At 46.4% G+C, this 16,564-nt stretch overlaps 2 protein-coding genes across 3 annotated transcripts in view; both read right to left on the reverse strand.

The window, feature by feature from the left end:
* Positions 1–4,973, reverse strand: part of Gmcl1 (germ cell-less 1, spermatogenesis associated) — a 44,871-nt gene extending 39,898 nt beyond the window's left edge. The window contains exon 1 of the mRNA XM_050165416.1: positions 4,524–4,973. Within this exon, the coding sequence (XP_050021373.1) occupies positions 4,524–4,777 (254 nt within the window). The 5' untranslated portion in view covers positions 4,778–4,973. The remainder of the gene's footprint in view (positions 1–4,523) is intronic.
* Positions 4,974–7,784: 2,811 nt separating this feature from the next.
* The window catches only part of Anxa4 (annexin A4), a 48,837-nt gene continuing 40,057 nt past the window's right edge, over positions 7,785–16,564 (reverse strand). For both annotated transcript variants that reach the window (XM_050165400.1, XM_050165401.1), the window contains exons 10-13: positions 15,762–15,857; positions 14,185–14,243; positions 12,802–12,924; positions 7,785–8,749 (exon numbers count right to left, since the gene is read on the reverse strand). In XM_050165400.1, coding sequence (XP_050021357.1) covers positions 8,690–8,749; positions 12,802–12,924; positions 14,185–14,243; positions 15,762–15,857 — 338 coding nt within the window. In that variant the 3' untranslated portion in view covers positions 7,785–8,689. The remainder of the gene's footprint in view (positions 8,750–12,801; positions 12,925–14,184; positions 14,244–15,761; positions 15,858–16,564) is intronic.

Genomic DNA, 16,564 nt, shown 5'->3' on the forward strand with positions numbered 1-16,564 from the left:
AAGCTACACAGAGAAACCCTGTCTTGAAAAACAAACAAAAAACTCTCAACAACAACAACAACAAAAAAAAAAAAAACAATAATTTTTTTAAAAGAAGACTTCTGCACCTAAGGTTCAGTGATCACAGGGTAAGAAAGACTGTAAAGAGCCAGAGGAACAGGAAATTTGCTGAGAGATTTTTGTGTCCTAGAAATATCAGAGAAGCTTCAAAGATAGACAGACACCTCACCAATATAGCTGCCTAAACAAGACCTGAAAAGGATGATACCAACAAGCACATTAACCTGGAAGAGGGACCTGTCATTGAGCCTCGACTCTAGATGAAGAGCTACAGGCAACTAGGGAATGCTGAGAGCTGGAGAAATACTGTCTTCCCCGGGACGGTCCTTGAGTTGATTATCCAATACTAGTGATCAGCCCCCAAATCACACTCATAAACGCAACATTATACAGACTCAACAGGCTGCATTATATATTTAGAGAGGATAGAGGTCATGTATTTGAGAGAGAGCAAGAGTAGGTGGATACAGGGGAAAGGTTAAAGGGAAGGAGGAAAATGATGTAATTATATTTTAATTTCAAAAATAAAAGCTATAAAAAGAGTAGATGTTTAAAGATATGGAAAGTCATATAAAGTACCATAAGCAGTCAGAGGGAAAAAACAGAGACTAAGTTTACATTTATATAAGCAAAAATAATCACCTTCTCCACTCTTCCATGAGAAAATATCTGAAGATGTAGTTCACTGAAATGACAAAGCTGGGGGGCGGGGTACTTCTTTAATCCCAGCACTTGGGAGGTAGAAAAGTGCAGACATCTGTGAGTTAAAGACCAGCCTGGTCTACAAAGCAAGTTTCAGGACAGACTCCAAAGCTATGGAGAAACCCTGTCTTGGAAACCAAAAAAAAAGAAAGAAAAAGAAAAGAAATAAAGGAGAAAGAAAGAGGGAGAAGCTACTGAACTACTGAGAACCCCAGTTATAATAATTAGAAGCAGGCAGACTCAGACTGGAGGAAAGGGTAGGCCCTTGTAGGCAGTCTAGGGTTCAAAGATGGGTTCCATGCAAGGGTACCTCAAAAGAGTGAGAAAAATCTCAAAACACAATAAAAGGATATTATTATTTTATGCAGCGAGAAACTCTAGGACAACAAGAAACTTTTAAAAGGGAGCCAGGCCAGGCATGGCAACACTGACTTCACCCCAGGATCAGGCGGGGATAGTGGTAGTAAGATCACTGTGACTCCCAGACCAGCCAGAGCTACACAATGAGACACTGAAGGGGGAGTTAGTGGGGGGAGACGGCTCAGCAGGTAACCTTGCCCACCAGACCTGAAGACTAGACACCGAGCCCTGAAATCCACATGGTCAAAGGAGAAAACAGACCCCTCAAGCTGTCTTCTGAACTCTGTACATGTACTGTTGCAATGCCTTCCTCAAACAAAAATAAATGTAGATATTTATGTAGATATATTTATGTAAATAAAATACAAACAGAATCAGCCCAGCTGGAAGCACTTGACAGGAAGTGAGAAAAGACCCCAGAGGCTAGGAATGTAGCTCATAGGACAGAGTACTTGCCTACCATCCATGAAGTCCTGGGCTCAGTCCCAACACGGATCAGTGACACTGCATTCCAAAAAGTGAATGTTTAGTCTAACCATGAGGTTACCAAATGCTCCCCCTGACATAGGCCTGAGAAAAGTGCTCTGTAAGCCTTGTCCACAGCCTGCTATCAGTGACTGACTTATACAGTCAGAATACACCTGCTCACTAGATTTCCATTTCTTTACAAATAACCTGTGAACATGATGCAGAAAATCTGCTGCAGAACAGTGTGAATGTTAGCACTGTGTCCATGTAAAAGACAGGCAGTTAGCAGAAGGGTTAGTTGAGGGGTGGGCACAGGAGCTAAAGCTTTTCACAAGCAGGTTTGTTGAGGTGGGCAAGCACAACGGACAACCTGACAAGGAATCAGAATCAGCAACCCAAATTATGAAGCCAAGAATTTTCTTACACTTTCATTCTGAAGTCAGACATCTACTAGACACGCACACTCTGAATTCTGACATGCTTTTCTTTTTTTTTTTTTTTTTGAAACAGGGTCTCACAACATAACCTAGGTTGTCCTTGAACCTTGAGTCTCCTGTCCCAGCCTCCTCAGTGCTGAGATTATAGGTATGTGTCCTGTACGTTTCTAAAAAAGATCTTTTCTTCTTATATTTTGTCTTTAATAGTTAATTTCTTATTCTTTGTTAGTAAGATTTATATTAAAATTTCCTTTTTCAGATCAGTTTCTCTTCTTTAAAATGTGTGCTCTGTCATATATTTCAACAATTACATTAAACATACATAGTCTACAAACTAATCAAAAGGCATAGACTGTCTTACTGGATTTTTTTTTTTAAAAGCAAGATTCAATTATATGTTGTATACATACCTACCTTAAATATATATACACAAACAGGGGCTGGGCAGTTACTCAGACAAGAAAGTGCTTTTCAAGCACAAAGACCTGAGTTGAATAGGGGGTAAGCAGGGATGGGGGTGAGGGTGGGAGTGAAGATAGCAACCCAAATTGAATTGCCAGCATCTGTAATCCTAATGGGGTACGGGGAAACAGGCAGATCCTTGGACCTTGCTGGCTGGCTCGATTAGCAATCAATGACCCTCCACTTTAGTAAAGTGACTCTGCCTCAAAAAAGTAAGGTGAAGAGCAATACTGAAAGGCCCTCCATATGCAGGCACATCTGTGAAAAGATGCTGCTGGGGAAATAGTCTGTCAGTAGAGTTTACCTAGAATGGATAAAGCACTGGGTTACGGAAGGGGTTGTCTGATGGGGTGGTTGGTTGATGGGATGTGGGATATAGGTTAGAAAAGAATGGAGCAGGTACATCAACTACGAAAAGGAAGTGGGAGTGGCTAAGTCACATCTTATGACATAAGGGTCAGTTCATCAAAGAGTTCTAATACTTACTGAGTGCACAAAAGGCAGGCACTGTGGGCCTGGAGAGGTGACTCAGGAGTGAAGAGCATATATCGCTCTTATTCAGGATCCAAGTACAATTCCCAGCATCCATATTAGGGGCTCACAACATCCCTGTAACTCTAGTCCCAGGGAATCCACTACCCTGGTTACCTGGACTCTGCAGGAATGTGCACAAACCTACATACAGACATACACATAAGTAAAAATAAATCTTAAAAAAAAATTCAGCTACCTCATTTGTGCTCATTCTTAGGTCTAAATACTTGAGCGCTCTCAACACTCCCCAGCCCCTTCCTCCTATCCCTTCTCTCCAGGGTCACCATATATAGCCCAGGAAGGTCTTGAACTCACTCTCTGGCCCAGGCTAACCTCCAACTTAAGATCCTCCTGTCTCGGCCACCAGACTTTACACATGACGGGCTTGTGCCACTTTGCTGGGCTAAATCTGTGCAACTTTATGAAGTGGAAATAGTATTTCCATTTTTCTGTATATCCACCTTGTAAATACATTCACACATAAACCCTAATGCCAGGGTTTTATATCAATCTGGTTTTTACCTATGCTATTTATATGTTACCTCTGCCACTGAGCCACATCTCCAGCACCTAGACTTTTTTGTCAACTAAAATGCAGTGCATGTGTAGCAAAATACTGAGCATATAAGTTTTTAAAAATTTCATTAAAAATTACATCTGTGTGATTCTAACATTGACCTTAAAAGAGAAAAAAGAGAAAATATATCCCTTATATGAAAATACATTCTGGTGTAAGCCACATTTACTTTACAAGCATTTTTTTTTTCAATTCTTCCCTCAAAAATCTTAGGCAACCTACACAGATCAGAGCCTACGTCAAGAAGCCTACTCTGACAAGCCTTTATTCTTAATTCGGGGGAACGTACAGTACAGCCAGTCTTCACATGTGCAATCACTGGTCCGTCAAGTGGACACAGAGAGGTGTCCACGCCAGGCAAGTCTTCCTGTGGCTACCCACTCAGAAAGCAAAGGCACACTAGAGATGTCCGCAGATGCTCTGGCTAGTCCTTGCTGTCCCAGGTTGAGGCTCTGACATTCAGGAAGATTCTGGGTAAAGTGCAGAACCCTAGGCTCTTCAGCTCCTGCACTGACCCCAGGTGTCTGCAAACGCCCGCATCCCGGACTGACCTCAAGCGTCTGTAAACGCCCAGGTCCCACACTGACCCTAGGTCTATCTGCAAATGTCCACTGCCGCGCTGACCCCGAGTCTGTCTGCAGACGTCCACCTCCCGCACTGACCCCAGGTCTGTCTGCAAACGTCCAGCTCCCGCACTGACCCCAGGTCTGTCTGCAGACGTCCAGCTCCCGTACTGACCCCAGGTCTGTCTGCAGACGTCCAGCTCATGCATTGACCCCAGTTAGCCCAGCACGCGCCGGCTCCCGCACTGATCTCAGGTCTGCCCCGCACGAGCTCAGCTCCCACACCGACCCTCCCACCCCCCTCCGCGCGGCCGCCCCGCACTCTCCTGTCAAGGGCACCGGCTGCCCGTAGCTCGGTACCTGCGCGGGGTGTTTAGCAGCCGCTGCTGCTCGTCGCCCTCGTCCTCGTCCTCGTCTGTCTCGGAGTCGGGGTGGCAGTAGCAGAATGTGCCGCTGCTGCGCTTGCGCTTGCGGCCGCCCGGACAGTAACAGAAGCCCTGGGCCGCATCCTCGCCCGCGTCTGACCAGCGGGACGCGCCCCCAGAACCGGACGCGGGTTCGGGCTGCTCAGCGCGCCCCGCGGGCCGCAGCACCCGGCTGCTCAGCGCGCCCATGGCTCCGACGCCTAGGGAGCGCCAAGGGGCCGCCCCGCCATGCCTGACGCCCCACCGCCTACTCGGCAGCCGCCTCGCGCACGGCCCCAACCGTCGCCGAGAACGCAGTCATCATCTCCATCCTCCGCCCCGCCCGCCGCGCCACAGCCGCCGGCTCCTCAAGACCTCGCCCCCTCGTTCTCGCAACAAAAGCGCGCGCCGCAGAGAGCATGCGTGCGGCGAGCCCCCGGAAGGGGTGGGACCTGCTCGGCAAGGTCGCGCATGCGCAGGTATCGGACACGCCACCGCCTAGCTCAGCCCGGGTGAGGGCAAATCTTCAGTGCTTCCGGCGTTTACATAGGGGCGTGGGCGCTGGGTGCTTGTGCTCGACGGGTTTGGGGACCCCGTCGTTGGTTCTTCCCGCGAGCTTCCTCGAGCCAGGGGTCTTCTCCAGCACTGTGAAGTCAGTTTGTGGACGGACATGTCATTATGGCCTTTGCTTCCCCTTCTGGGCTCTGGGACCATACCGTCCTGACTAGACGACCTTTACCCCGCGTTGTTGAGAGGTGTCGATCGGGAACCACAACCAGCCTCCAGTTCCTGGCTCCTTTCTTCTGCCTTGTTTCGATTTGGTTATTTTATTGTGTCAGGGTCTTGTATTACATGCTGGCCTTCGACTCTGTAGAATGATCTTGAACTTCTGATCTCCTGTGCCCACTTCTCAAATGCTTTTCTCGGATTTTCAGCACGTGCAACATTGCCAGCCTATTTAATTGCCGGGTATCCGACCCAGGGTTTCGTGAATGCTAAGCACTACCAATTCAGTTACATCGATTTTCTTTCTTTTTCCTTTTTTAAGGAAGGGTCTCACTCTGAAGCTCAGGCTGGCCTGGAACTCTAGCCCCTGAGTGCTGGGAGTTGAGGCATGAGCTACCATGCCGGCCTTCTATACTTTCCAAAGTAAAATGTTCATAATGAAATGTTTCAGATAGAGCAATACAAATACTTGCGGACCCACTAAGGGCTTGGACTTTTTTTCACACTTACTTTGATTCGCTCTCCTTCCGCCTTCAGCTTGATTGAGATATAATGGATAATGATAAGAAGATGAGAAACCCCCTTGTGTACCCCCTCTGCTTACATCCTCGCCTCTCCATGCTTTCTCTGTGCATGTCTATACACGCCACTCAGACACTTTTCTGCAGCACATTCAGACATGTAATTTAAATGGAATCAGACTTTCCCAAACCTATGATTCAGAGCCTTTCTCCTCTCTTAAAACTATACTTTGGATTAAATCTTTAGTTATGGTCACCCTCGTGGGAAGACCCATGATTTTCCAGTTCCTTGCCGAGGGGCTTCCATTATTTTGTCTTTAACACTCCTTTAGAACAGACATGAACATTATCCATAAAAGATTCATCAAGCAGATCCCTGGAAACAGATTTTCTGGGAAATTTTCAACTTTCTGAGCTCTTGCCAAATTCTTCCCAGAACTGACCGCATCAATGCGCCATCTGCACTCCTTTTTGGCCGTGTACTTTGCAGGCTACCGAGGTCTTGCGTTTGTTCAACCCTGAGGAATTGTGAGGGCCCTTAGCTGAGGCAGGTTGAGGTAAACGTTGAAGGAAGAGAAGGGTGGCTGCAAAGGAATAGACTGGCATATGCGAAACAAAACTGTAGCTCCTTAAGCTAATCATGAACATGAGAATTGTGACTTTCTACCTTCCCTCTGAATTTACACTTAAAGCAAGAAAAACTCAGCCCACTGAAAGTACACAGTCACAAAACACTGTTCCAACCTCAGAAATGTTTAAAATTCTAGCTAAGACGTCATTTAAAGGTTAAACATCTACTAAAATTAGAACAAAGAACCTCATAATGCTTCCAAAAGGTAATGAAGTTGGAGTAGAGATTCCACAGTTCTGAGGAGGTAGCGTTGGTTCCCAAATCTGTGTTAACTGGAATGACGGGTCACATCAGCATGCTGTCTATGGTTCCCACATCAAAGTGCAGGCCCCATTGCAGCGGGAACAAAGGGAAGTGTGTTCTTTGTGCATCTGTAACTTTTGTCCTTTGTGGTGCTAAGAAAGCAAGGGATGACTCGATCCCACTGAGCTACATTTCTGACCGTGTATGTAACGTTTACTGTACACGTTCTGAGTGGAACAGAGTGTCACTCATTTTCAGAGTCATTTAATATCATTGAGTAGTGTTTGGCATTCATAAATGTCAATGGTTTTGTTGGTTTTGTTTGTTTGGCTACTTTGTTTTAGTGTGAGGGGGTGCCATTCCTTGTTCTCCCCACCATGTGGGTTCTGGGGATTAAACTCAGGGTTTCAGCCTTGGTTTTTCAGGCTTGGCAGCAAAGCCCTTTACCTACTGACCCTTCTCAGTGTTATATTATTATTTATTTGGGTGTGTGTGTACTCGAGAGTGTGTGCATGTGCCCATGTGGAAACCAGAAGACAATATCAGTGTCGTACTCTCTACATCCTCCTCCTCCTCCTCCTCCTTCTCCTCGTCCTCCTCCTCGTCCTCCTCCTCATCATCAGAGACAGGATCTTCCACTGAACCTGAAGTTCATTGGTTCAGCTATAAGTGCTGGCTACTGAGCCCCTGGGATCCATTCATCACCACATCCCAGCCTTGGGTTACAGGCACACACTCACTGGCTGTGTCTGGCTTTCACATTGGTGACAGGGATCCAAACACTGTGCCTTGTGCTTGAGCGGCAAGTGTATTACTTTCTGAGCCATCGCCCCAGCCCTAGTTTTGCTTTTTTGAGGCTGGGATTTGTGTGCTCAGGCTGGCCTCACACTGGCTAAGTAGCCAGGGAGGGTTCTGATCCTCCTGCCTCCACCTCTGAGTGTAAACACTGATCTTATAGAAGCAGGCTAACATATGATTAATGTGTTATTCTTTTATGTTGATGTTTAGTATCATGATTCCTTCAAAATAGTTCCTTCCATGGCTCAGGAAGAAAAACATCTCCAACATGGAAAAAATCAAACAGAAAGAATACACATCCCTTTAAAGTCACTGTTTTTTTAATTAAAAATTTCTCAGGTTGTATACAAACCAAACTTCATGATTACATGCAAGCACCATGTCTGAATGATTGCAGGATCAAAAAGGCACAGTGGGAATCAAATCAACAATTTAAAGAGATTATTTTTAACTGAAGAAAAAATTCCCTTAGGTTAGCCACAACCCAAAGCATTGTGAACCAGGAACCTCATCTGAGTCTTGCTCTTTCCTGTCACCTTGAGTAAGGTTGGGACAGGAGCCCCAAGACTGCAATGCTTGGTGTGTGATGACTAAGACTCCTGGGCTCCACTGAGCCACTATTGAGATTGAACTTGTTTGCGGAGTTGGTGACTTTACTACATTTCTTGGGGAGAAGGTGGTCTCAGTGCAAGGGGACATGAAGCCTGCCACACCACAGTACTTAGCAGTTAACATGATGGATACAGTCAAAGAAAGGAGGCTCATGGGAACTTCGTCCACAGCTGTGCAAAATAGGAAACGGGGTGAAAATTATCAGTAACAGATGCCCAGGATACCACATGAAGAAATGACTGGCTGCCCAGGGAAGAGAACACTTCTGTCCTGTAAAATTCTTACTGAAAAGAAAATCCAAAAGGAATTGGTGCATTCAATCTCCGCAAAACACAAATGAGGAAATAATCTGTTACAGACATGGAGAACATTTTAATTTCTAATTCTAAATCTCCATTTAAAAGCTTTGAAAGTACAGGTTTAAGGCATCAAAATGACTAACTATAGACGATAATAACACAGCCTAGATCACAGGAGGCAGCTGGAGGCGTTTTAATTGGAAATAGGCATTTGAGATAATGTTAATAGCAGTGCAGAAAAATGAAGTTTAAAAAAATCAGCGTTAATAAGCCTCCTGTCCTGGGTCTTGTTTTAGCCATCTCCTCCGCAGAGAATGAGGAGAACCTTTCTGTAGTCTCCGGAAGTGTCGCCCTGGAAGAAAGGAGAACACAGTTACCAGCAGTCACATGGTTCTTAGCCTGCTACACAGTTCAAAATCACCCATGTTCATTTTCAGACATGGCTAGATTTTTCTCAGGTCCTCAATTTTATTTTTTATTACAAAAGTAACACTTGGGCCTGGAGAGAGGGCTTGTATACTAAGGGCACCCCTTGCTCTCACAGAGAACCTGAGTTTGGTTCTTGGTGCTCTTAGCTGTCTACAGCTACAGATCCAGGGGAATCTGGCACCTTCTTCTAGTCTCCTTCAGCACTGTGCGCATGAGGTACTGCAGACATGAGGCACATACAAATATCCATACACACACGCTTTACATACATATACACAGATATACATAAATAATAATCTTTTTAAAAATAATACTTGTTCTGTGTTAAAAAAAAATACTTAAAAGAAGAGCATAAGAGCTGGGTGGTAGTGGTGCACACCTTTAATCTCAGCACTGGAGGCAGAGGCAGGGGGATCTCTGTGAGTTTGAGGCCAGCCTGGTCTACAAGAGCTAGTTCCAGGACAATTAGGGCTGTTCCACAGAGAAACCACAGAGGAGGGAGGGATGAAGGGACGGAGGGGAGGAGAGAGAGAGAGAGAGCGCGCGCGCGAGAGAGCGAGCACGCATAGGGACGTCACCAATACCACGTACGGATCAGTGTAAACATTCTGGCACATTCCCATCCCCCAGTCCTTTCTGTGTGCATGTAGTTCCCTATGGGATGAGACTGCACTACAGTAATCGTCTGTGTCCTCATTCTGCTCTTTTTATTTTTGGTGGTGCCAGGAACCGAACCCATGGCCATCCTCATGCTAGGCAAGTGTAGGCAAGTACTCTCCCAATGAACCATACGTACCCAACCTCTGCATCCTGATTTTTAAATTACACTATTAATTAATGGTTACAGAACATTTCCATCCCCGTTGTCAGGTGTTTATGCATCTCTGGTGTTTCGTTATTAGTGAAACGTTGCTGAATAAAGCACCTTGCAGTTGAGTTTTTATGAATTTTCCTCATAATTTGCTTTGAATACATTTTCATAAGATGAAAATTACTGGATTAAAATTATGGATTTTTCTAATTCTTTTCACATGAGGTGCAAAATTGACTCCCAGAGAGGTCCTATAATGTCTACATGGAAATGTTTATGGCCTAATAAATACATTGTGGTTTTCCTTATTATTTCTTTATATTTTTGGCCCTGGGGACTGAACCCAGGGCCTTATGTATACACTAAGCAAACAATACCCTAAGCCTAATAACTTCTTACTGGGCACTAAAACAGGTGGAGCCTCTGACTTTAAGATTCAAATTTTAATATCTGTCAAAGTGCGTAGTAATGTATTGTTAGTTTGTCTCATGGATCTGTGAAAGAATAAGCATGTATTGAAGTTGCTTTATGGCATGGTATTGTCGTCATTGTCTTCTGGTGGAGCGGTCCCAGTTAGGCTTCTGTTGCTATGATAAAGACCACGACCAAAGCAACTTGGGAATGAAAGGGTCTATTTGGCTTATATACCACGGGGTCACAGTCCAATGAGGGAAGCCAAGGCAGGACTCAAGGCAGGAACCTGGAGGAAGGAACTGAAGTAGAGGCCATGCTGCTTCCTGCCTTGCTGGCTAAACCTTGCTTTCTCAGACACCCAGGATTCCCTGCCCAAGGGAGGCACCACCCACCGTGGACTGGCCCCTCCCTCATCTATCATTGTTGAAGAAAATTCCCCCCAGGCTTGCTGGCCTACAGGACAACCTGGGAGGGGCATTTTCTCAGCTCAGGTTTCCTACTCTTAGATAACTCTAGCTCAGGTCGCTTGATGACTAACTAACACAGGCAGGAGTTCCAAAGCTCCGAGACAATTTACTCTCTCAGTCCCTCCCGCGACCTGACCCGTGCTTGCCCTATCACACCACACATTATTGAGACAAGGTATCTGTCTCACTGGACCGAGCCCACCACCGGGGCGAGACACGCGAACTAGTGAGCCCGTGGACCCTTGGGTCTCTGCCTTTGCCTGCACTAGGGTGACCATTGCTTGCTGTTGCTTCTTTTCCGTGGGTGTGCTGGGGAACCAAACTCAGAGCCTCGTGTTTGTATGGCACGCATTTCGCCCACTGAGCCATCCGCCCCCAGCCGTATGTCCCCATGCTCGAGACTCTTTCTTTTTGATAGCAGCCCTCACATGACCAGTGGATTCCCTACTTTTCAGAATATTTAATTCGCAGGTCAAATCTTAATGAGAAGTTCGCTGTGTAAGCAACTGAGGCGTCTCGGAAATTAGTTTCAGCTTTGTGTTTACGAGACTCTCCAGGCTTCTTAAAGAAGCAAAGGAGTTAATGAGGGGTTGTGCGGGGTGAGTCAGTTTTCCCCACACCCACGCCATCTTAGAACTCCTGGCTGTCTGGTACCAAGAACGGCAAACAGGTGTGAGCGGGAGGGGCATGCTGGCTCACATTCCCAGCGGACCCTGCTGGGCCTGCAAACGATTCTAGCTTCAGCTTCTGCCATCATTACCAGGCAGATGAGGAAGCTGTGCTCTGAAAAGTATTCATTAAGGGTTGAGAATGTACCAGAAGTACAGAACCTGAAGCCCTGAGTTCATTCCTTAGCTGGCACGTACGCATGCACGTACGCACGTACGCATGCACGTACGCATGTGTGCACAGAGAAGTATTCATTCACTTTTTGTCTTTGAATGAGGAACCTTGAGCGACAGCAATTACTGTATGCAGGGATCTAAGGAGGAAGAAGTATTCACCCTGGGGAATAGCTGCGGTTGGCGTCAGGTCCCAGAACTCAGTGTTGTGGAGAAGAGGCTATTCCCATGAGAACAGGTGATCAACTGTGAGAATCTGTCCATTTCTTACAGGGAAAAGCATCGTGTGTGAGAAACATATAGATCATGGGAATTTATAGTGGGTTAGTTAATGAGAAATGTCTCCGTAGACTCGTGTGTTTTGGGGGGCACTGGTAGGAGAGGCCATGGAACCTTCAGGAGGCAGAGCCTGGCTGGAGGAAGGTGGTCCCTAAGGGCATGCTGGGAGGCTTTATAGCCCGCCCTGACTATTCTGTTCACTGTTCAGTCTGATTCCTGTGTTCAGATGCGACGTGACCAGCCAGCTTCCTGCTCCTTTGGCCTGCTCCCATGCCTTCCCTCCTCTGGAAATATAAACCAAAATCAACTATGTCTTCCTTTAGTGTTTTTTTGGCATTTACTCAGCAACAGAAAGCAAATGATCACATACAACTTTTGCCATGGCAGGCATGGGACAGATCTTGGAGGAAAGAAATCAAAATCATAAAAGCAATTTAGCGCTCAAATGATGGTGTGTAGACCAGTTACAGACATAGATAGGTCTTTTGCGTCTGTAACTGATCTACAGACAAACAGTATATACGACTGGTATACAAAGGCCCTAAGGTTTGCAATATCACACACGGGAATAAATTATTTGAGGTTATTGCTAATACACATTTTCCTTTATTGTGTATTTTCTATGTTTGGGTATTTTGCACAAATGTGCATGCATGCCTCTGTGTACTACATGTATGCAAGCACCCATGGAGGCCAGAAGAGGGTGTCTGTCGGGTTCCTAGAACTGGAGTCACAGGTGGTTGTGAGCTGTCATGTGGGTGCTGGGACCGGAACTGGGGTCCCTCGAAAGAGCAGTCAGTTCTCTTAACTGCTTACCCCTTATCTCCAACCCCTGGTATTCTAACCTTTGGGTAGAAGGATATTTGAGACGGAGATCAGGGGTGATGTTTCCTCTCTATACTGTGTTCACTACAACAGGTCAATTCCTTAAAATGTTGGGGCTTGTTATACTACCTTTTTTGAATAAAAGCAGTGCTGAATCATTGTTCCAGAATTTTCATCCATGTTTGGGGCCAGCATGAACTTATTGCTTGTACACCATGAGAAAGGAGGGGCCCCAGATGGGCAGAGAGCCATGTTGGTTGGGAACAATATGCCTACGAGGAGAGACCTGTGGTGCTGCACCCCAAGGCCAGGCCCTGTCTTCACTGTGGTACCCTACCTTGATGAAAGAGTACAAAGACTTCCCATAGAGCCTCTTGAAGTTGGCCCGGATGTCCAGCATGTCGATCTCTGCTCGAGAAACCATCACTCTGATGAGGGTGCTGTCATCGGTGCCTAAGCCCTGAGGGAGGGAGCACAAGGTCTTACATCAGCTGATGCTCTTCGTGGTCCAGCAAGGCAAGACAAGGCAATCGTGATTCTGCTACAGTATCTTTGCTTGATGACCTGGAAGGCCCGAGGAACATCCTCATGCCTTAACTTGGGATGCAAGGCTTGACACAGCCCACCTTTCCAACACTCCGTGTTGTGACCCGAAGACATCGCTTTGCGTTTCCAAAGACAGGTGCTAAGCTGCTCAGCCACCTGTACGGTCTACTCTCCTCCCCAGCCCTGTGCCAAGCTTCCCTCAAGGTTCTGCCTCAACAGAACAGGCTGGTTTGGTTTTGCTTTTTTCCCTTCCTTCTCTCTCTCTCTCTCTCTCTCTCTCTCTCTCTCTCTCTCTCTCTCTCTCTCTCTCTCTCTCTCTCCCCGTCTCTCTCTCTCAGACAAGGCCTTGCTATATAGTCCAGTCTGGCCCCAAACTAAGCTACCCTCCTTTTCAGCCTCCCGGGAGCTGGAATTTCAGGTGTGTGATGGCACACCCAGCTCCCATTTCCTTCTACGTTCTTTTCAAATCATCCCTCAAGGATACTGAAAATCAACACTCTGCCCGTTGTATCTGTTTAGTAGTGGGATGCTGAACTGTGTCTTCATGCCATGTTATCGTTAGTGTCTACACGCTTGCTTTTCTCTTTGAGGAGAGACAGTCTTTAAGAGCAAAGACTCCCCACCATGTACAATGGCATAGGCCCGTGATAGCAGCACTCAGAAGTTCAAGGCCATCCTCAGTTACAAAGAGAATTTGAGGACAGCCTGGGCTACTGAGAATTTGTCTCAGAAGAACAACAACAAAACCCAAGCATTCAGGTTCTGGTTTCCTGTCGCTCTTGGGGCCCCGGCAGGGCTGCCTGCACAGGGTCTAACACAGGCCTGGGAACCTGGCTCTGAAGCTAGACTTTGTCTCCTTGGGGCATTCCTGCCTCCGTGAACAGTGGAAACACACTGTGTATACTCTATATGCCTCAGTTTCTCCACTTGTAAAACAGGATAGTTTGTGCCCTGCTCCTGCTGTGGGGATAAATGCATCCATACATGCAAAGCCCTAGGAGCAGGGCTCCGCACATCACAAGCTCATAGAGAGAAGCCCTCGGTATAGCGCAGCAGTATTCAGTGAGGGGTGGCGTCGAGCTGGATACTCCAGGGTGGAATCCGGGTGGCAAGCCTAAGAAGCTGAAAAACAATATGCCACAGTCTTTCAAATGATAAAAGTGAAGTCATTTACCTTCATGGATTTATAAAGCCTTTCAGCAAAATATGCAGGTTTGTTCCTTATGCACTTCACTGTGGAGAAAAGGAGCAAAAAGAAGTGAGCATGGGCCACTTCCCTTTCCCGTGCCCCTGCCTGCGCCCCTGCCCACTCCCCTGCCCGCTCCCCTGCCCACACCCACGCCCACTCTCAGGAGGGCTCTCCCTTCTCTTAATAAATTAACTCTATTTTCATAAAAACAGAATGAGAAGATCACAGAAACAAAAATCTAAGAACAAAGAGAACTGACAGTTATTCTCTGTTTCTACAGAGTCCCAAGAACTATTAGCAGCGCTGGGTGAACAGGGTCTGCGCTCCGGTCCCTTTGCCAGGGTCCTCAGCTTATCAGGTTTCTGGAGAAGTCATTAATGATGCAGTCAAAGCAAGGGTGGCTCACAGTTCCAAATGATTAGTACATCTGCCGTGTAACATAGTTCTTAGGGCGCTGGAGAGATGGCTCAGGGCTTGAGTACTTGACCTTGCAGAGGACTAGGGTTCAATCTCCAGTGCTCAAAAGATTGCTTACAACCGCCTGTAACTCCAGTTTCAAAGGATCTGATGAACTCTTGTGACCTCTGAGGGTACAAGGCACGCACATGGTACACAGATACACATGTATACGAAACACCCATACAATAAAAAAAAGCTTAAAAATCAGCTGTTAAAGTCAATTTGACTTGCCAGATGCAGCTAATATGGTGTTATCTTTCTCTTATAATGAAATAGAAAAGTATCAAAGACAAAGTCATAAGACCCCTGGCACAACAGCAGTCAGAGTCAGGCCACACAGAATAGCTGCTTTTTTCAGCCAGGTTCTCACATGGTCCAGGCTGGCCTTGAACTCGTTATGTAGCCGAGGATGATCTTGAACTACTGATCCTCAGGGCTGCCTCTACCTCCCAAGTGCTGGAATTACAGGTGTGCACCGTGTTGAGCTTTGCAAGTATTTCTTCTTTAAAGTTGTAGAACAGTCAGATGGGATGGTTCATGTCTATGAATCTAGCACTCCTAGCCAAGATAGGAGGATTGCTACAAGTTCAAGGCCGGCCTTGGTTACTCAATGAGACCATCTAGCAAAAGAAAAGTCTGGGGCTAGAGAGATGGCTCAGTAGTTAAGAGCACTAACTATTCTTACAGAGGACCCAGGTTTGGTTCTCAGCACCCATGTGGTGGTTCACAACACTCTGTAACTCCTGTTTCAGTGGATCCAGCGCCCTCTTCTGGGCTCCACGGGCATTGCATACATTGCATGCAACCAAAATACTTGTGCACAGAAAATTATTTAAAAAAACCACAGCAGTTCTGGAGAACCATCTTGGTGTGGTGGCACGTGGCTGCGGGTCAGGTATTTGGGGACTGAGGCGAGAGAGTCACATTAATCCAGGAGTGCCAGACCAGCCTGGCCAATTTACTGAGAATCCATGTTCTGAGATTTGAGAACGTACCCTCAGTGAGGGGAACGACTTTAATTTCAGAAAAGCACCATTCTATATCTCTGCAACAACATCTGGAGACTAAGGAAGACCACTAACAGAATTAGTTCTGGGGCTTACCTATAGCCAGCAGGGCATCTTCAAAGCTCCCGGATGTCTCAGATTTAATACTCTGCTCAATGTCCTTCTGGGAGATCCTTTTGTATTCGTCAAACACTACAAGCAATAACAAGGGAGTGTGATTTAGAAACCGGGGCTGCTGCGATGACTGATCTGCTAAGCGCACTTGCCCCCAAGCCTGACGACCTGAACTGACCCCTGGAACCCATATGCTGGAAGAAGAGGACTGACTTCACATAAGATAGTGTAATAAAAATTTAAATGCAGGGAACTAAAATTTATGGAGAGAATGAACACATTTTAATAAGCTTACGCTACTTAGGTTTTTGGCATATTTCAAGAGGAAACCAACTATTACTGTGGGTGAGGGCCCAGGCAGGGTGTAGTCTGGCGGACTGGGCCCATCCAGGAGGAAGAGTGCTGAGCTCCCTGGAGAACATTAGGCACTAAGAGAATCTTTGGGTACATTTGTTTTCTTCTTGTGTCAGCAGACAGGGTCTGGTAGCTCACCCCTGTAGTCCCGGTACTAGGCAGGTGAAGCAGGAAGGCAGTTCCTCAGTCACACCCTGAGTTCAAGGCCAGCCTGGACTACTGAGTCCCTACCATCACGAAACGTCAGCCTTTGATGTCAATTGTGTAATCCTCTCCCTTCGGCTCATTAGGATGAGAATGATTCAGCCTCCTCAAAGCTGAGTCACATCTGGGAGCAGCCGGTTGCATTTTTAAATAAATTTTTCGCATAATTTTTTTCTTGCTTTTTGCCCAGGATTTTTGAATGTGATGAATATGTTTTCCTCTCTTCT

The sequence above is a fragment of the Alexandromys fortis genome, unplaced genomic scaffold (assembly GCF_014885135.2).
Source record: "Alexandromys fortis isolate MF-2015 unplaced genomic scaffold, M_Fortis_MF-2015_v1.1 scaffold_158, whole genome shotgun sequence".
NCBI lineage: Eukaryota > Metazoa > Chordata > Mammalia > Rodentia > Cricetidae > Alexandromys > Alexandromys fortis.